Consider the following 22,821-nt stretch of genomic DNA (forward strand, 5'->3'; position numbering starts at 1 on the left):
TGGTAGGACTTGAATGTTTACCCACACAATCTGTTGAGTCATCTGTAAAGAGGTCAGTAGGCTGTCTACCACGTACTGCGACATTTTTGAAATCTAACGGTTGTGGCAGGAGGGACTTTTTGTGAGCGATATTAACTGTTTGACTCACTCACCAACCCACTGAGATTGTTATACATCTCACGATGGTCTCATGCGACACACGAATCATCTGTTAGGCTGCTCCGTGATTCCTCGCAGCTGTGCGTAGATGCTGTGATCTGATTGTGATGTCAATTTAACATACGCGTGAGCAGACCACAATATCTCGCTTTTGTTCAGGTCAAACCTTACGCTGGTGCTATTGGTATTTAGTGGGCTCAGTGCGTTTAAATATGGCGAAATATCTTGTTGACTACAACCCCCCCCTAGTTGGGCTCAGCATCTCAAGAATCTACCGAAATATAAAGTGGAGGTGAGTCTAGTTTTTCAGTCGTAATCCATTTTACACATCTTTGTGATCTGATTCCGGGTAGACCCCAACTTTGCTTCCAAAACTACGTACTGCTCCGTGTTTACTACAGGATATATGTAGACCGCACTATTGCATGGCTTCGTATCTCCCCTCAGCGACGACATCAACGAGACGGGTACATCTCATTCCGTGATGGAGTTACTATTTATAGCGATGGGGAGAGAAGTAAACCGACCCACTCGTTAGCATGTTTATAAGTTTTCACAAAATACATTTTAGTCGGAATATCTTATGTATTATGATAAATGGCTTGCGTAACTGAGGGTATAAAGTCCACACAAGGGCTCCTTGACTCCACAGTGGAGCGATTCGTTGTCTGCTGATTAAATCTACTTGTTGGTGAATAGTAAGTAATTATTCACAGTAATGAACAGTAAGATTAATTCACAGTAAATTAATCTTTTGGATTCAATCACTGACATGCGCTTTATTTCCGCCTAACCCTTGTAAGGCAACCTAATTCGGAAAGCATCCCTTTTCATAGACTAACGCTTAGACAAACAAACCCGTTTAAATTGAAAAGAAGCCCCAGGGAGACAGAGATTCAGAACCTGAGGAAATCGAGACTTGCTTTATTTAGGGTTTAGCATTGCAGAGAGGGCTAGGCAGTAGGGAAATAGTGTGGTTGGGTCACTGTGAGACAGACTACCCTTTTCATGGTGTACACTTGCTTCAGTCTGCTATCATCACTGGTGGAAACATCACGCCTTACTTTTTCGTCGGAAAAACACAGCGATACGGCAATGTTCGCTAACTAGGCCCATGTCCACAGTCCCACAATGCATCCGTGGAATGTCACATGACTAATCAGCTTCATCTGGATGTTCTGATCTAAACTTATAATGGAAACTGAATGCGTGTTCCAACTGTCCCACGTGGTTTATGATAATCGCAAGTTTAACTGAAATAATATAAAGAAGATGTTAAACCTGACGTAGACCGTCTTCAAACTGTTTATCTTTCTTTCACGTCTTTATGGTAACGTGACCCGTGAAGATCCGGGGTAGAATAGGTCTTCAGCAACCCATGTGCTTGCCATAAAAAGCGACTATCTTGTCGTAAGAGGCGACTAACGGGATCGGATGGTCAGTTTCGCTGACTTGGTTGACACATGTCATCGGTTCCCAATTACGCAGATCGATGCTCATGCTGTTGATCACTGGATTGTCTGGTCCAGACTCGATTATTTACAGACCGCCGCCATATAGCTGGAATACTGCTGAGTGCGGCGTAAAACTAAACTCACTCACTCACTCACTTATGGTAACGTGGGTCTTACTAAACTTACCGGGCAATGCAACAGCACGTCAGTTCGCCCTAAACGAGGATTATCAATTCAGGTCACTGACAACAGAGTTTCTGTTGGTTTTCTGCATGAGATAAATTGTCGATAAACCCGCCACATCTAACACAGTCCGATCAATACACTGTTCATGTTTTTAAATTGGCTTATTTAAAACGATATTAATCAAACACATGTGACAGAATGGTGTATGCTTATATAGCCTCACCAAAAAGAAACGCATATAGGAATTTCAACTGTATATTTATGTTTATATTGAATCATCTTGTATGCATTATGAGTCAAAGAAATATAGCGAAATTGCACACTGGGAATGCAGACTTATCCGTCGTTGGCACCAACTCGAGGAAAGTCAGTTTGAATGTCACATGGAGACGTGTGGTGGCGCTGAAGTCAATACCTCGTGTGACCACCGTGGGCATCCAGAACTGCACGGCATCGCCTCGGCATCGAACGAATAAGTCTCGGAATCTCGTGTTGCCCAATCGCAGCCCACTCTGCCTGTAGTGCCTGTGCGAGTTGCTGAAGTGTCTGGAGCCGAGGGTTACGGCGACGCACTGGTCTGTCCAGGGCATCCCACAGATGTTCGATCGGGTTTAAGTCCTGTGATCTTGAGGGCCAGGGGAGCACATTGATGTTGTGGTTCTGGAGGAAGTCTCTAGTGTGACGTGCTGTGTGGGGCCTGGCATTGTCCTGTTGAAACAACTCCCTCTGGCGATCAATGATTGGAAGGAGGTGTAGGCGTAGGATTTCGTCACAGTACCGTTGAGCTGTCAGGTTGCCCTGGATCATCACCAAATCACTTCTCTTACGACAGGTGATCGCTCCCCACATCATAACACTTCCCCGGCCGAATCTGTCCACCTGGGGAACGCAAGCGTCGGCGAAACGTTCACGTCCACGTCTGTACACCCGCATTCTTCCATCGCGTCGTTCCAATAGAAATCGTGATTCATCACTGAACCAGATTCTACGCCAATTCGGTTGGTTCCAGGCCTGAACGTTGGTGCACCATTTAACTCGATGTGGACGATGTTGTTGAAGCACAGGGCCAAATTAAGGTCTTCTGGCACGTAAACCAGCCTCTCCCAACCTGTTCCTGACGGTCTGTGTAGAAAGCCTCCCCAATTCGGGTATTTGTCGAGCAGTACTGGTCGCCGTAGCTGTTCGATGATATCTCTCCCAGAGACGTGAAATCGTGCTTTGGTGAACATTCATGCGTCGGGCAACTGCACGCTGAGACTGGCCAGCTTCAAGCAAACCAATGGCGATATGACGGTTGGCTTCACTTAGACGTGGCACTTTGCGTTCGTCAACAATATTCCAAATACAGTGAATAATCGACATACAGCGATCAACCTTTTATACCCATCATTGAGACTATCTGATCCCCAACTTTCACGTGCATTGCATGTGAATTGTGTATTCTGTGACACTACACGCCGAAATTGAAATTCATGCTGTTAAATACGGGTATTTTATGGATGGTGCGTTTTGTTGTGATGTTTCACAACATAAACACCATAGGACTCATAAACAGAGCAAAACCTTTTGTAAAATGAATCACGTTTTAATTCATTGTTACGTGAAATTGCTATTTTCATGATGCATTTCTTTTTGGGGAGAGTATATATAACGTAATACTTTCATTGTATAAAATGGCTTGCGATTGATGACATAACATATTTTCTTCTGTGACGTCAACTGAGGTTACTGAATTTGTTTGGATGAGACACTGCATTGTCGTGATATTTGGTTCACGAGGAACCAGACTATTCCGATACAAAGATCTAAATTGTAATCGGTTACGTTTGGTAGCATCATAAATATCAGAAACGTTGTAATCGCACAACATGAGAAAGGACGTAATTATAGCTAAACGGATGGCCCTATCTAATATGCAAATTAGTTGTGATCCATATTCTCCAGTTTTAACTATTTTTACACAGAGTACTGACCATATCAAATATTGATGGACTATATTATCAAAAAGAATGGCAGTGAGACTTCAAACGTTTGTGACAAACGCGCACCTGTCCAGTCATTACACATTATTGTTCTGTACATAAACCGACATGACCCAGACAATTCCTTTATGATATTTGTGCACATATATTTAAATAAACATAAATCACTTTCTTAAATCAAACGTTCGAGGTTTTTCGTGATTTTAAAGTAATGATCTCCAATGATTTTAAATGTCATAAAAACACAATGGAAAGTGTTTGTTTTTCTTTTACACCGAAAGAAAACCTGACACTACATATATCAACAACAATATACTTTGATGGGCAGTAGGATACGGCCATGTGCGTGCATGCACGTCGCACGATCATGTCTCAGACTTGCTCCACTGGGGAACCACAGGGACAGATGGCTGGTGTCTCTCTACATTTGTGATGAGAATGAAATCACAAATATACTGGACAAAATAAGTTAGGGATATTGGTATTTTTATGATTGGTATTTTATCAGTGTGACAATGAATAAATAGATCATTATTCATAGTTTCAAAATTTACACATATCCCCAACTATTTTTGTCCCGTATATTATGTCAAGTAACTGTTAATGCACGTTTGATTTCAGCTTGCTATGGAGAACACCCCCATCCACGAATGGAATTTCCCCGGGATACCCGATGGCTTCAGTCTTCACATCAAGCGACATGACATGACGGGCAGTTCATTGTCAGGCAACAAGGTAGGACAGGGTCAGGAAACTAAACAACCACCTTCAAGACGGTAGAGTTGGTGCTTATATCCTAGTGACAAATGTGTAAGAAATATGACCCTCTTATTGTTTTACAGCTGTGCATCATAGCATCATAAACAATGTAGTCAAAGCGGTAAGTGAAAGACACATCTTATATACAGTAATAGGATAGGCCAACCAAAGCCCTAGTGCATGGACCCGTGAAAATCCGGTTAGAAATGGTGTTCAGGAACCAATGCTTGTCGTTAGAGGCGACTAACGGGAGCGGGTGGTCAGGTTCACTCACTTGATTCACACATATGATCGTTTCCCAACTGTGTAGATGGAGCGTTTGCTGTTGATCACTGGATTGTCCGGTCCAGACTCGATTATTTACAGGCTGCCGCCATATAGCTGGAATATTACTGAGTGTGTCTGGTTGTTGTTTAACGCTGCACTCATGCACCATCCGGTTTCAAAATGGATACAAAAAAATGTCTCAGCTACTATATATGTGGAAGGAATTGGATTACAGCTTGCCGAAGGTAATATTTTTGTCATTTTATCAGGGAATGAACAAATAATAAAGAGATGAGATGCTTTTGGAAGTAAATATTTGCGTATATGTAATTATACTGTAACAAGCAATTATATGTATACAAGTTACATAAAATAGTCATGTTCAATAGACTGGGGTTTTAAATAATATTTTCCTAGTTCTCAGTTGATTTTTATCATTGTTTTGGTTACAGAAACTGCTGTTCTATTTTGCCACCAAGATCAGCTGAACTTCGTTTCCGCCATGTTTGTTGTGAGGGAACGCGAAACCGAAACTGCGAAACCTGCCTCGGAGATGGTTTCGAAGTTTCAGAACCCAGTTTTAGGTTTCGACATAATCGAGTGCATGGTTTTACAGAAACCAAAACCGGTTTAGCATAATCGAATAGGCCCTTATGTTATTCATTTGTATAGCGTTCGTTTCCAATTAGACTGCCCAGAAGCACTGAATTATTACCCCGGATAACGCAAGCTGCCTGTCAGGCGCCAGAAGGTTAATAGTCACATGATTTATCCCACCGGGTACCCATTTTCTGCTGGGTGAACAGAGGCACTTTCGAACAAACTCACTTGCCTAAGGCGAGACAACATGCATCACGTCTGCTTCGTTGCTGGGCAGGACTGAAGGCCTAGAATCACTCAGGAGTCAAGCTGTCAAACACGGTCACCCATCAACATCTCTCCGCGCCCAACATATTGCTTAACTGCGCCTGATATGTGACCTGAGCTCTATGCACAGGACCATGTATCACCAGAGTACGATGGCAATCAGGGTGGAAACTATATCTTCATTTATTCATCGTTTTTCACTGTCCAAAGTTTGCCAATAACATAAAAAAACCCTCATCTATGGCTACAAATTTCATTCCTGACTTTCCACTCGTAGTAATCAGACAAGCCGTAATATATCTGGAATATTATTGTTCTGGGGTTAACATAGTTTACTCACTCACTTTAGTATCACCAGGGAGACTATGTTGCAGAGTAGCCCTGGTATCACGCACGTGTTTGCAGTGACCTCCAATGAAGGTTCTTCCGTTTATTCCTCGCGTTTTTGTCTCTACTTGACCTTTGACCCTTCCTCAACTTCTTGACGTCACACACAAAGAATCACTCAGAGCACAGACAATAGCACCGAATCCATACTTTGGTTTTACAGTATATTACCTTTCTATTTAAACAAAATCGTTCTTTTCACAGATGAAATACATGTGACCAACCCATTTCTAGAAACAGAAAGAAGCAAGCTTGTGCTCAGTTTGTTCAACACCATTCGCGGGATTTTCTCAACCGTTACAGTTGCTACTCATGATAGCAAGTCACGTGCCACGTGATGAGGGTTTCATTTTACACATAATACATTTAGACGCTCGGTCATCTGGTTATTGTATGTTGGATCTCTAATTGTCAACTGAATTTTAACAACAGAAATTAATTCGCTATATCTGATGGCAGAGACGCCATATTATGTACGTACGTGCTTTGGGAATAAAAGTCTATTGAAACGTGTTTTGATTGTGGTATACAATGTTTATATGCTCCCCAACGAACATAGGATTTCCAATAATCCCCAAACACCAGATCTGTACATTTTTGTATGTCGGTGTATGTATTTCCCTTAGAATGGTCGGCTCGAATATTATTGGTGAGCGTCAAAGGTATCGTGAAATTGTAAAATCGCATTTATCCTTGTGATTTTGTTTCAGGTCGGGAAAATAGAATTCCTCCTTGCAGATGCCATTTCGAAGGGATGCAAGCACGTGATCACGTGCGGTGGGGTACCGTCCAATCATTGTCGAGCTTTAGCCTTGGCGTGCAGACAAGTTGGACTTATTCCTCATTTGTTTTTAACAATGGTGAGCAAGGATATATTCGAGACCTTTGTTCCACCATGAAATTATGGTCGATATTAAATAAGCCCGAGCACCCAAGGGCAGATAACTCTCATCACTCGCTGCCAACGATAACCGATAACCGCTCAAACCAGGCCATCGTATAAGCTCGACATTCTATTGGCCCTTCAATCAGTTCCTACCATGACAGTTGCTGCTACAATGTACAACAGTCTCTACCACCACATGGACTGCATCACCCTCTGCTTCCGTGGCCTGGTCCAGACTCCATTATCTACAGACCGCCACCATACAGCGGCAATATTGCTGAATGCGGCGTAAAACTTAACTCACCCACTCCCTCTCCTTCCGTGTATGCAATTTGATTTTGACTTGGCTGATTTTGTGTCACGTACCCGGATGTTGGACAGCGTTGTTTTCACTGACTGGTTTTACTGGGCGACCTTCATGTAGTTTTAACTAAATATCAACGCCTGCAACTGTTAGCAACGTATACTCACTCACTCTGAGGTGCTTTGTAACGTCTGACATGGTTGGTTTACAGACATCGGAGGAAATGGGTTGTCGTGGCAACGTACTGCTAGACCGTTTGTCTGGAGCTGACATCTACTTGATGCCGCCGGACTCTGACGATGAGAGGGACGTCCATCCGAAAATGGAATCATTGGCTGAGAGAATTATGTTTGTTGTATTTTCAATAACCCTCATTTATATTGGAACGCTAAAATATCCAACTCTCCAGTGGACACTAGCGATTGTGTCGCGCCATATCTCTTACCCTCCAGGATAACTTAAGTTGTTTAATGGCCCTGTGTTGGGTTACGTCCCTTGAGTTTGCCAGGAACCTATTTCCTGGTATTCGAAACAGGAAACAATGAATTCTGTCAGCCAAGGGACGCAACCGAGAATTCGACTGCCTTATATAACTCAACAACAGCGTTAAAACAACAAATGCTTAGTCAGGTCAGATCACTGTAGTGCCCTTCTCTCAAGCTGAATATGTCTGCAGTTGATCCATTTACCAGCCTATTGCAATATGTACTGGCTACAGACAAAAAGTCAACTGAACACATCTATGGCTTCTCAAAATGACAACAGGTTTTGTAATTCTTGTAAACAGCGATGAAAAAAGAGTATTTGTTCCTGTCCCACAGGATCGAGAAAGGGGAGAAGTCATGTCTGGTTCCAAAGGGTGGTTCCAATCTAATAGGGTTCTTTGGTTCCATGGCCATATATGACGAGCTGTCCAAACAGGTGAGACGTTTGTATTGTTAAATCAGTCTTGCATTACCAAGCATGGGCTAGGCCGTGTTCGTTCTCGTTTTTTTCTCCAAATCCTACTAGTAACACCTTTATATCTGTTCACGTTGACACTTGAGATGTGTTCTGTGTACATCTATCTATCCGATGCCTGTAAGATGCCAAGTTTGTTTGTATGAACCGTGGATGTCTGTATTATCCGGTCCAGGGCGCCCTCGACAGGTTCGACGACGTCGTGGTGGCTTCTGGCAGCTCGGGGTCGGCGACCGGTATCTGCGTGGCCAACTACCTGGCAGGATCCCCTCTAAGGTAACTGTATTAAAGCTATAAAGTGTTTTGTGATATCCCCATGTGTCACCAGCATGTGGGAAGAGAGTGCCGTAGGCACGGTCCGCTCTTACAGACCCACATATAACCACTCCAGACCTCACTTTCTGCTCTTACAGACACAAATATAACCACTCCAGACCACACTTTCTGCTCTTACAGACACACATATAACCACTCCAGACCACACGCTCTTACAGACACACATATAACCACTCCAGACCACACTTTCTGCTCTTACAGACACACATATAACCACACCAGACCACACGCTCTTACAGACACACATATAACCACTCCAGACCACACTTTCTGCTCTTACAGACACACATATAACCACTCCAGACCACACGCTCTTACAGACAAACATATAACCACTCCAGACCACACGCTCTTACAGACACACATATAACCACTCCAGACCACACGCTCTTACAGACACACATATAACCACTCCAGACCACACGCTCTTACAGACACACATATAAACCACTCCAGACCACACGCTCTTACAGACACACATATAACCACTCAAGACCACACTTTCTGCTCTTACAGACACACATATAACCACTCCAGACCACACGCTCTTACAGACACACATATAACAACTCCAGACCACACTTTCTGCTCTTACAGACACACATATAACCACTCCACTCCAGACCACACGCTCTTAGAGACACACATATAACCACTCCAGACCACACGCTCTTACAGACACACATATAACCACTCCAGACCACACGCTCTTACAGACACACATATAACCACTCCAGACCACACGCTCTTACAGACACACATATAACCACTCCAGACCACACGCTCTTACAGACACACATATAACCACTCCAGACCACACTTTCTGCTCTTACAGACACACATATAACCACTCCAGACCACACTTTCTGCTCTAACAGACACACATATAACCACTCCAGACCACACGCTCTTACAGACACACATATAACCACTCCAGACCACACGCTCTTACAGACACACATATAACCACTCCAGACCACACGCTCTTACAGACACACATATAACCACTCCAGACCACACGCTCTTACAGACACACATATAACCACTCCAGACCACACGCTCTTACAGACACACATATAACCACTCCAGACCACACTTTCTGCTCTTACAGACACACATATAACCACTCCAGGCCACACGCTCTTACAGACACACATATAACCACTCCAGACCACACTTTCTGCTCTTACAGACACACATATAACCACTCCAGACCACACGCTCTTACAGACACACATATAACCACTCCAGACCACACGCTCTTACAGACACACATATAACCACTCCAGACCACACGCTCTTACAGACACACATATAACCACTCCAGACCACACGCTCTTACAGACACACATATAACCACTCCAGACCACACTTTCTGCTCTTACAGACACAAATATAACCACTCCAGACCACACTTTCTGCTCTTACAGACACAAATATAACCACTCCAGACCACACTTTCTGCTCTTACAGACACAAATATAACCACTCCAGACCACTTTCTGCTCTTACAGACACACATATAACCACTCCAGACCACACTTTCTGCTCTTACAGACACACATATAACCACTCCAGACCACACGCTCTTACAGACACACATATAACCACTCCAGACCACACGCTCTTACAGACACACATATAACCACTCAGGACCACACTTTCTGCTCTTACAGACACACATATAACCACTCCAGACCACACGCTCTTACAGACACACATATAACCACTCCAGACCACACTTTATGCTCTTACAGACACACATATAACCACTCCAGACCACACTTTATGCTCTTACAGACACACATATAACCACTCCAGACCACACGCTCTTACAGACACACATATAACCACTCAAGACCACACGCTCTTACAGACACACATATAACCACTCCAGACCACACTTTCTGCTCTTACAGACACACATATAACCACTCCAGGCCACACGCTCTTACAGACACACATATAACCACTCCAGACCACACTTTCTGCTCTTACAGACACACATATAACCACTCCAGACCACACGCTCTTACAGACACACATATAACCACTCCAGACCACACGCTCTTACAGACACACATATAACCACTCCAGACCACACGCTCTTACAGACACACATATAACCACTCCAGACCACACGCTCTTACAGACACAAATATAACCACTCCAGACCACACTTTCTGCTCTTACAGACACAAATATAACCACTCCAGACCACACTTTCTGCTCTTACAGACACAAATATAACCACTCCAGACCACACTTTCTGCTCTTACAGACACACATATAACCACTCCAGACCACACGCTCTTACAGACACACATATAACCACTCCAGACCACACGCTCCTACAGACACACATATAACCACTCAGGACCACACTTTCTGCCCTTACAGACACACATATAACCACTCCAGACCACACGCTCTTACAGACACACATATAACCACTCCAGACCACACTTTATGCTCTTACAGACACACATATAACCACTCCAGACCACACTTTATGCTCTTACAGACACACATATAACCACTCCAGACCACACTTTCTGCTCTTACAGACACACATATAACCACTCCAGACCACACTTTATGCTCTTACAGACACACATATAACCACTCCAGACCACACGCTCTTACAGACACACATATAACCACTCCAGACCACACTTTCTGCTCTTACAGACACACATATAACCACTCCAGACCACACTTTCTGCAGAGTTCATGGCGTCCTGGTGCGACATGACCCCGAGTTTGCACACCACCACGTGAACAGCACGCTACGGCAGCTGGGTGTAGAGGACGTCAGGTCGGAGGACATCTTCAGCATCATCGACAATTACCAGGGGGAGGGCTACTCCATCTCCAAACAGGAGGAACTAGGTAGGTGTGTTGCGGGAACTCATTACTGGCACCAAGTCTTCGTAGTGGACGCTTGTGTGTGTGCGTGCGCGCGTGTGTTATTGAGCCTTCAATGGAATGCTGGTTCAGTAATTCATGCGACATTTTGGCTGATATTAGTATAAATCTCGCTCCAAGAACATCTGTCTCATGATCAATCAGTGCGACAGGTCGGGGTTGATTAATGTGCTGGCTCTTCAGGATATAATATAATGGTGTACTTTTGCACATATATATTTATCTGATAGTCCTGTTATTGAAGTTTTTGTCCCCTATGAGAGCTATCCGATTGGCATAATTTAGTACAAGCATGATAAATATGCGGACCTCGCCTTTGGAATATCTCGCTTGCATCCCAAGCAAACTGTCGTCAGGCTCCCCACTGTTCTCGGGGCTCTTAGTTTGGTGCCTCCTGGTTCACATCAGGAGTGTACCCGGACTCCACCGCTTGTACAGCTCTCTTTGTAAGGGCAGAATCTTTATTTTCTGTGTATCTCATCGCTTGACAACCCTTCTAATTTTATTGCCGATAAATGGGAATAAATGGGAATCAAGAACATTATTCAGATAATTTTGTCATTCATTTATGAAACACATAAAGAAATGATGCCCTAATGCAGAAGGCTGCAGTGTTGGGGAATCTCCATATTCTCCAGAACGACGTTGGTGGGTTCGACTGGACATGGCGTCCTGGGAGGAGTCCCAGTTGCTGGCTGGACGGCGGGTTGCGGGAGCCAGGGTACCTGAGCGGATATCATGCCTAACCAGCTTGGACTGCCAGGACCACCCACCTCTCTGTACTCTCGTAAAACATAATAATAATGGACATGTATGATACGCCTGTGTCCACGCACTTGTACATGCTTAAAGAGCTGCAATAAAATGAGAGAATATAAACACTGTATCAAATACGAAAAGAGGTTTTTTTTCTTTGAGTGGCATTTAGAAGTTGGTGTGATGAACAACGAGGAGAGTTCTATGCATATACAACCACTTTAATATTATTATGAGAGACGTTTCGCTGATAATAATATTACAGAAGTTGTATATCCTTAGAACTCTTCTCGTTGTTCATAAATAGAGGTGTTCACAAACAGAGACGTTAAACGGAATAATTGGAACGAATCTCAGTCTTTTTAACTCGGCATTTGGGCGAATATTGAGATAAGTGCTGGGTAATCGAGGTAATAAATAATGTTTGACAACTAGCATTACTAAAGTTCGAATATACATCTTATGACCTAGAAAGTGGAGTTAAAAATTCATATCCTAAAAGCAATCAATTTGTATCCCCCTCAACGCTTTTTGCGGGGGTATTATTTTGGACTCCGGCCATCAGTCCGCGCGTCCGTCCGTGCAAATTTGTCTTTTCCGGAGCAGAACATAAGACTGTTAAATATGTTTTCACCAAACTTGGCACATAGATAGTTGTGATGGTGAACTGGTCCCTTTTGGTAGTTTGGAAATTCTGAATAAGATATTTTTTGCGTTTCCATGGCCAGAAGTTTGACTTCGACTGAAATTTGTGGTAATGCTCCTTTCTGGTGCAGAACTTGAAAACCATTCAATGTTTCTTCACAAAAATTGGCACATATATACTATGGTGGTGTACCGGTGCCTTTTGGTAGTTTTTGGATGTCTGAATTTTTTCATGGCAACAAGCTTGGTGAAATCTGAAATTGGTGTTAGTGCTCTTTTAACCTTTCAGTATTCTCCTTCCACTTTGGGGGCATTCAAGAACCTAATGACATAAATCAACAGTACCACTCTATTTCCACTGTCAACAATACTGAGGTACATGAAACCGTGGAAGCACTCAGACAGTCTGTTGTTGACACAAGCATGCTAGTACATGAATGATTTACATATATATGTCTTCGTTAGATCAATGTAGCATTTGACATAGTCATAACTAATCAGCATCTTCATGAAGAGAATTTTACCATTTGAGGGGATATTGATGACTTTGTCTTCTTGTTACGTTTGAGACCGAGAATTATATACATTTCACAAACTGCGTAATTTGTAATATTTGACGGCCTTCATGGTTTAGATAATTATTAATGTATTCGAGCTAATTATATACAACAAGAATCGAGTCATTGTTATTATTGGTCGACCTTGATAGTAACTAGTGATAGCCGACTAGAAGCGATAAAGTTTGTTTTTTTTACTCTTTTAACTATTACATATGAAAGATTTGTGGTCAGTCATATGCGGAACACCAAATTCATTCTTTAAAAACTTGTGGTTAAATAGTACCTAGCGATTAAAAGTTGCCGAAAAGTCGCCTGCTTCACTCTCACCCGCCAACGAAACCACAGACAGGTTACGTAACTCAGTCGCCAGAGCACTGCAGTGACGTCATATGAGGTTTATACAAACCTGTAAACAAGATAATTTACCCCCTGAAATGTAGATGAATACTGCATCGGCCCTCATATCTATTCCTCATATGACGTCACAGAGACGCCCCGCTCTGATTGGTTGAAATTTCGTTCGCGGGTGAGAATTGTGCATTGTTGTCAAAAAGGTCGATTTAAGTTGATTAAAGATCGAAGTGAGTAGTTTTAATGGCGGGGTTTCATTTATAGCGATGCCAGTTTGTGATTTATGTATTTGTACCCCCCTAGAGTATATGTGTTCTATCGACATGGATATTCGAGGCAACATATATTTGACGATGATTTCTTTACAGGTTGAATTGAGTTAGTCATTTTTATTCGCTGTTTTTGAAACGTCAGATTTCATCCTGGAGGTGAGCAGTACGACGGGGGTGTTGCTCGACCCAACCTACACGGCCAAGGCAGCCTGGGGGGTGCTGCAGGAGATGAAACACAACCCCGGTCGCTTCCAGGGACGGAGAGTCCTCTTTATACATACAGGTAAGCTGTGGTTATAGCGCGTGGGTGGGAGGAAGGGTATAAGATTAGGGGGAGAGTCCTCTTTCTACATACAGGTAAGCTGTGGTTATAGCGCGTGGGTAGGAGGAAGGATATACGATTAGGAGGAGAGTCCTCTTTATACATACAGGTAAGCTGCGGTTATAGGGCGAGGGTGGGAGAAAGGATATAAGATTAGGAGGAGAGGATGAAAGCTGTGATGGGAAGAAACGGTCAAAGAGAGTGAGTTAAATTTAACGCCGCTTCTGTTATATCACAGAGTGTGAGCAGGGACTCGAACTCAAAACAACAGGTTTGTGGCACGCTCAAGGGATGTAACTCTGAACGGTAAATTTGATTGTGCATCTTCATGAAAATTGTACTCTAAAGTGTATCGCACATGTTTATATGTTGTCAGGTTGCGTTTGTCGACCCGTCACTTGTGGGTTTTCGACTAAATGAGTGAGTGAGTAACTTTAGTTTTACGCCGCACTCAGAAATATTCCAGCTATATGGCGGCGGTCTGTAAATAATCGAGTCTGGACCAGACAATCTAGTGATCAACAACATGAGCAACGATCTGCGCAATTGGGAATCGATGACATGTGTCGATCAAGTCAGCGAGCCTGACCACCCGATCTCGTTAGTCGCCTCTTCGACTAAATAAGAGTGAGTGAGTATAGTTTTCGCTGCTTTTAGTAATATTCCACCACTATCACGGAGGGGGGCAGAAATGGGCTTCAGACACTGTACCCATGTGAATTATCTGATGCAGGATAGAAACATTATGAAACAGAGAGAATATGGATAATTGTTCGAGCTTGTGATACAACATTTCTTTAAGTGGTATTTAGAAGGTGGAATGATGAAGAGGAACAATTTACATGCGAGGTTTCTGTGTAGATGCTATCACCGTTCACCAATGCCAGTGATTCCACGTTGTTGAGCGATCCGAAACATTTAGATAATTGAAACCGTTCACTTAAACCTCTTAAAATGGTCAATGGCGCTACTTTTTGTGTTGTCGTCGTATTATCACCACCCTCCTCATCACTTTCTGTGTTGTTGTCGTCGTATTTATCACCACCCTCCTCATCACATTCTGTGTTGTCGTCGTATTATCACCACCCTCCTCATCACATTCTGTGTTGTTGTCGTATTATCACCACCCTCCTCATCACATTCTGTGTTGTCGTATTATCACCACCCTTCTCATCGCATTCTGTGTTGTTGTCGTATTTATCACCACCCTCCTCATCGCATTCTGTGTTGTCGTCGTATTTATCACCACCCTCATCACATTCTGTGTTGTTGTCGTATTATCACCACCCTCCTCATCACATTCTGTGTTGTCGTCGTATTATCACCACCCTCCTCATCACATTCTGTGTTGTCGTCGTATTATCACCACCCTCCTCATCACATTCTGTGTTGTCGTCGTATTATCACCACCCTCCTCATCACATTCTGTGTTGTCGTCGTATTTATCACCACCCTCCTCATCACATTCTATGTTGTTGTCGTATTATCACCACCCTCCTCATCACATTCTGTGTTGTCGTATTATCACCACCCTTCTCATCGCATTCTGTGTTGTTGTCGTATTATCACCACCCTCCTCATCACATTCTATGTTGTTCTCGTATTATCCATACCCTCCTCATCACATTCTGTGTTGTTGTCGTATTATCACCACCCTCCTCATCACATTCTGTGTTGTCGTATTATCACCACCCTTCTCATCGCATTCTGTGTTGTCGTCGTATTTATCACCACCCTCCTCATCGCATTCTGTGTTGTCGTCGTATTTATCACCACCACCCTCATCACATTCTGTGTTGTTGTCGTATTATCACCACCCTCCTCATCACATTCTGTGTTGTCGTCGTATTATCACCACCCTCCTCATCACATTCTGTGTTGTCGTCGTATTATCACCACCCTCCTCATCACATTCTGTGTTGTCGTCGTATTATCACAACCCTCCTCATCACATTCTGTGTTGTCGTCGTATTATCACCACCCTCCTCATCACATTCTGTGTTGTCGTCGTATTTATCACCACCCTCCTCATCACATTCTATGTTGTTGTCGTATTATCACCACCTCCCTCATCACATTCTGTGTTGTCGTATTATCACCACCACTCATCGCATTCTGTGTTGTTGTCGTATTATCACCACCTCCTCATCACATTCTGTGTTGTTGTCGTATTATCCATACCCTCCTCATCACATTCTGTGTTGTTGTCGTATTATCACCACCCTCCCTCATCACATTCTATGTTGTCGTCGTATTATCACCACCTCCTCATCACATTCTCCTGTGTTGTCGTCGTATTATCACAACCTCTCCATCACATTCTATGTTGTTGTCGTATTATCACCACCCTCCTCATCACATTCTATGTTGTCGTCGTATTATCACCACCTTCCTCATCATTTCTGTGTTGTCGTCGTATTATCACAACCCTCTCATCACATTCTATGTTGTTGTCGTATTATCCATACCCTCCTCATCACATTCTGTGTTGTCGTCGTATTATCACCACCCTCCTCATCACATTCTGTGTTGTTGTCGTATTATCACCACCCTTCTCATCACATTCTATGTTGTCGTCGTATTATCACCACCCTCCTCATCACATTCTGTGTTGTCGTCGTATTATCACCAACCTCTCCATCACATTCAATGTTGTTGTCGTCGTATTATCACCACCCTCCTCATCACATTCTGTGTTGTTGTCGTATTATCACCACCCTTCTCATCACTTTCTGTGTTGTTGTTATCGTATTATCACCACCCTCCTCATCACATTCTATGTTGTCGTCGTATTATCACCACCCTCCTCATCACATTCTGTGTTGTCGTCGTATTATCACCAACCTCTCCATCACATTCTATGTTGTTCTCGTATTATCACAACCCTCTCCATCACATTCTGTGTTGTCGTCGTATTATCACCAACCTCTCCATCACATTCTATGTTGTTGTCGTATTATCACCACCTCCTCATCACATTCTGTGTTGTTGTTATCACCACCCTTCTCATCACTTTCTGTGTTGTCGTCGTATTATCACCACCCTCCTCATCACATTCTATGTTGTTGTCGTATTATCACCACCCTCCTCATCACATTCTGTGTTGTCGTATTATCACCACCCTCCTCATCACATTCTGTGTTGTCGTCGTATTATCACCACCCTTCTCATCACATTCTGTGTTGTCGTCGTATTTATCACCACCTCCTCATCACATCACTATGTTGTTGTCGTATTATCACCACCCTCCTCATCACATTCTGTGTTGTTGTCGTATTTATCACCACCCTCCTCATCACATTCTGTGTTGTTGTCGTATTATCACCACCCTCCTCATCACATTCTGTGTTGTCGTCGTATCCTCATCATATCACCACCCTCCTCATCACATTCTGTGTTGTCGTCGTATTATCACCACCCTCCTCATCACATTCTGTGTTGTCGTCGTATTATCACCACCCTCCTCATCACATTCTGTGTTGTCGTCGTATTTATCACCACCCTCCTCATCACATTCTGTGTTGTCGTCGTATTATCACCACCCTCCTCATCACATTCTGTGTTGTTGTCGTATTATCACCACCTCCTCATCACATTCTGTGTTGTCGTCGTATTATCACCACCCTCCTCATCACATTCTGTGTTGTTGTCGTATTATCACCACCCTCCTCATCACATTCTGTGTTGTTGTCGTATTATCACCACCTCTCCATCACATTCTGTGTTGTTGTCGTATTATCACCACCCTCCCTCATCACATTCTGTGTTGTCGTCGTATTATCACCACCCTTCTCATCACATTCTGTGTTGTCGTCGTATTATCACCACCCTTCTCATCACATTCTGTGTTGTCGTCGTATTATCACCACCCTCCCTCATCACATTCTGTGTTGTTGTCGTATTATCACCACCCTCCTCATCACATTCTATGTTGTTGTCGTATTATCACCACCCTCTCCATCACATTCTGTGTTGTCGTCGTATTATCACCAACCTCTCCCATCACATTCTATGTTGTTGTCATTCACAACCCTCTCCATCACATTCTGTGTCGTATTATCACCACCCTCCTCATCACATTCTGTTGTTGTCGTATTATCACCACCCTTCATCACATTCTGTGTTGTTGTCGTATTTATCACCACCCTCCTCATCGCATTCTGTGTTGTCGTCGTATTTATCACCACCCCCTCATCACATTCTGTGTTGTTGTCGTATTATCACCACCTCTCATCACATTCTGTGTTGTTGTCGTATTATCCCTCATCACATTCTGTGTTGTCGTCGTATTATCACCACCCTCCTCATCACATTCTGTGTTGTCGTCGTATTATCACCACCCTCCTCATCACATTCTGTGTTGTCGTCGTATTATCACAACCCTCCTCATCACATTCTGTGTTGTCGTCGTATTATCACCACCCTCCTCATCACATTCTGTGTTGTCGTCGTATTTATCACCACCCTCCTCATCACATTCTATGTTGTTGTCGTATTATCACCACCCTCCTCATCACATTCTGTGTTGTCGTATTATCACCACCCTTCTCATCGCATTCTGTGTTGTTGTCGTATTATCACCACCCTCCTCATCACATTCTATGTTGTTGTCGTATTATCCATACCCTCCTCATCACATTCTGTGTTGTTGTCGTATTATCACCACCCTCCTCATCACATTCTGTGTTGTCGTATTATCACCACCCTTCTCATCGCATTCTGTGTTGTTGTCGTATTTATCACCACCCTCCTCATCGCATTCTGTGTTGTCGTCGTATTTATCACCACCCTCATCACATTCTGTGTTGTTGTCGTATTATCACCACCCTCCTCATCACATTCTGTGTTGTCGTCGTATTATCACCACCCTCCTCATCACATTCTGTGTTGTCGTCGTATTATCACCACCCTCCTCATCACATTCTGTGTTGTCGTCGTATTATCACAACCCTCCTCATCACATTCTGTGTTGTCGTCGTATTATCACCAATTCTCCTCATCACATTCTGTGTTGTCGTCGTATTTATCACCACCCTCCTCATCACATTCTATGTTGTTGTCGTATTATCACCACCCTCCTCATCACATTCTGTGTGGTCGTATTATCACCACCCTTCTCATCGCATTCTGTGTTGTTGTCGTATTATCACCACCCTCCTCATCACATTCTATGTTGTTGTCGTATTATCCATACCCTCCTCATCACATTCTGTGTTGTTGTCGTATTATCACCACCCTCCTCATCACATTCTATGTTGTCGTCGTATTATCACCACCCTCCTCATCACATTCTGTGTTGTCGTCGTATTATCACAACCCTCTCCATCACATTCTATGTTGTTGTCGTATTATCACCACCCTCCTCATCACATTCTATGTTGTCGTCGTATTATCACCACCCTCCTCATCACATTCTGTGTTGTCGTCGTATTATCACAACCCTCTCCATCACATTCTATGTTGTTGTCGTATTATCCATACCCTCCTCATCACATTCTGTGTTGTCGTCGTATTATCACCACCCTCCTCATCACATTCTGTGTTGTTGTCGTATTATCACCACCCTTCTCATCACATTCTATGTTGTCGTCGTATTATCACCACCCTCCTCATCACATTCTGTGTTGTCGTCGTATTATCACCAACCTCTCCATCACATTCAATGTTGTTGTCGTCGTATTATCACCACCCTCCTCATCACATTCTGTGTTGTTGTCGTATTATCACCACCCTTCTCATCACTTTCTGTGTTGTTGTTATCGTATTATCACCACCCTCCTCATCACATTCTATGTTGTCGTCGTATTATCACCACCCTCCTCATCACATTCTGTGTTGTCGTCGTATTATCACCAACCTCTCCATCACATTCTATGTTGTTGTCGTATTATCACAACCCTCTCCATCACATTCTGTGTTGTCGTCGTATTATCACCAACCTCTCCATCACATTCTATGTTGTTGTCGTATTATCACCACCCTCCTCATCACATTCTGTGTTGTTGTCGTATTATCACCACCCTTCTCATCACTTTCTGTGTTGTCGTCGTATTATCACCACCCTCCTCATCACATTCTATGTTGTTGTCGTATTATCACCACCCTCCTCATCACATTCTGTGTTGTCGTATTATCACCACCCTCCTCATCACATTCTGTGTTGTCGTCGTATTATCACCACCCTTCTCATCACATTCTGTGTTGTCGTCGTATTTATCACCACCCTCCTCATCACATTCTATGTTGTTGTCGTATTATCACCACCCTCCTCATCACATTCTGTGTTGTTGTCGTATTTATCACCACCCTCCTCATCACATTCTGTGTTGTTGTCGTATTATCACCACCCTCCTCATCACATTCTGTGTTGTCGTCGTATTATCACCACCCTCCTCATCACATTCTGTGTTGTCGTCGTATTATCACCACCCTCCTCATCACATTCTGTGTTGTCGTCGTATTTATCACAACCCTCCTCATCACATTCTGTGTTGTCGTCGTATTATCACCACCCTCCTCATCACATTCTGTGTTGTCGTCGTATTTATCACCACCCTCCTCATCACATTCTATGTTGTTGTCGTATTATCACAACCCTCCTCATCACATTCTGTGTTGTTGTCGTATTATCACCACCCTCCTCATCACATTCTGTGTTGTCGTCGTATTATCACCACCCTCCTCATCACATTCTGTGTTGTTGTCGTATTATCACCACCCTCCTCATCACATTCTGTGTTGTCGTATTATCACCAACCTCTCCATCACATTCTGTGTTGTCGTCGTATTATCACCACCCTCCTCATCACATTCTGTGTTGTCGTCGTATTATCACCACCCTTCTCATCACATTCTGTGTTGTCGTCGTATTTATCACCACCCTCCTCATCACATTCTATGTTGTTGTCGTATTATCACCACCCTCCTCATCACATTCTGTGTTGTTGTCGTATTTATCACCACCCTCCTCATCACATTCTGTGTTGTTGTCGTATTATCACCACCCTCCTCATCACATTCTGTGTTGTCGTCGTATTATCACCACCCTCCTCATCACATTCTGTGTTGTCGTCGTATTATCACCACCCTCCTCATCACATTCTGTGTTGTCGTCGTATTATCACAACCCTCCTCATCACATTCTGTGTTGTCGTCGTATTATCACCACCCTCCTCATCACATTCTGTGTTGTCGTCGTATTTATCACCACCCTCCTCATCACATTCTATGTTGTTGTCGTATTATCACAACCCTCCTCATCACATTCTGTGTTGTTGTCGTATTATCACCACCCTCATCACATTCTGTGTTGTCGTCGTATTATCACCACCCTCCTCATCGCATTCTGTGTTGTCGTCGTATTTATCATGACCCTCCTCATCACATTCTGTGTTGTCGTCGTTTTTATCATGACCCTCCTCATCGCATTTCAGGCGGGATGTTCGGGCTGTTTGACGGTCGAATGGATGACATGTTAGTCCGACATGGAGAACTGACGAACAAAGTGAGAATCTGCTCGAAAGACGAGCAACTGCCAAACCCCTAGGACAGTAAATGGACCACCACCCCCACCTCCCTACATCCCAACCCCCAACCCCCCACACAGACCACGATTGGTAGTAAGGACGAGAGGTCTTCATTCTTCAAATCAAATGACATTCCCAGATATCCCAGAAAGAGGAATATCGCTGTAATTCTTTTCAGTAATTCACGCCACAGACCATCTAATGATCTCTGTTCTCACCGAACATTTGAACTCTTGCTTCATGGTGATTGGCTAGTTCACCCACACTTTGCTCCGCCTCCAGCGTAAGACACGCCCACTCAAACAAAACAAACTCCCGTGACGTTACGACGGCGGGAAAATGAAACAGTAAAAATATAGATGTCACCAGAGGTATTCCGATAATTGAACTGCAGATGTGCTCACTTGAAAAAGAGATGTCTGCATAACCACTGTATTTCTGTAAATGTGCATTGTTTATAAACTGAAGTGTACAACGGCAATATAAAAACTGAATTGATGTTCTCCAAACATGCCCATCATGCATTTCCTTATGTACACCAAACATGTATAAATCTATTATGTTGAATAAAGATAACATTGTAGCAAAGAAACGTCTCTATCCTGCTTAATACAAAAATCTAATTTCACATCGTCTTGGATGAACTATGTCTCAAACTACACAAGAAGTGTTTTCAGGGAATATGTCTAAAAGTCTAGTCTATTTTTCAGTGATTATGTATAGTCCTTAAAAACTTTCAGTGATTATGTATAATAACTCAGTGAATCAGACATTGTACATAATCACTGGAAATTTTCAGGGATTATATTTAATCCCTGGTTGTACATATTCACTATAACATATATAACAAGTAATCAGAAGCGACACGATTATGATCTAAATCACAAAAGCGACCATAAAATATTGAGATTTAT

General features: G+C 43.2%; 1 protein-coding gene across 2 annotated transcripts; it reads left to right on the forward strand.

Annotated features, from left to right (window-relative positions):
* Nucleotides 1-64: 64 nt before the first annotated feature.
* Nucleotides 65-22,493, forward strand: LOC124253460 (putative D-cysteine desulfhydrase 1, mitochondrial). 2 transcript variants are annotated; one of them, XM_046687237.1, is made up of 10 exons: nt 65-451; nt 4,403-4,516; nt 6,772-6,921; nt 7,463-7,599; nt 8,073-8,172; nt 8,387-8,487; nt 11,276-11,439; nt 14,202-14,342; nt 21,815-21,939; nt 21,974-22,493. In XM_046687237.1, exons 2-9 carry the CDS (start codon nt 4,409-4,411, stop codon nt 21,925-21,927), a joined length of 1,014 nt encoding a protein of 337 aa, XP_046543193.1. In that variant the 5' UTR covers nt 65-451; nt 4,403-4,408; the 3' UTR covers nt 21,928-21,939; nt 21,974-22,493. The 2 variants fall into 2 exon arrangements, with proteins under 2 accessions (XP_046543193.1, XP_046543192.1); XM_046687236.1 differs by having other exon boundaries at nt 21,815-22,493.
* Nucleotides 22,494-22,821: the final 328 nt, after the last annotated feature.

Source organism: Haliotis rubra, unplaced genomic scaffold, assembly GCF_003918875.1.
Source record: "Haliotis rubra isolate DU_JTF1 unplaced genomic scaffold, ASM391887v1 Scf540, whole genome shotgun sequence".
Taxonomy (NCBI): Eukaryota; Metazoa; Mollusca; class Gastropoda; order Lepetellida; family Haliotidae; genus Haliotis; species Haliotis rubra.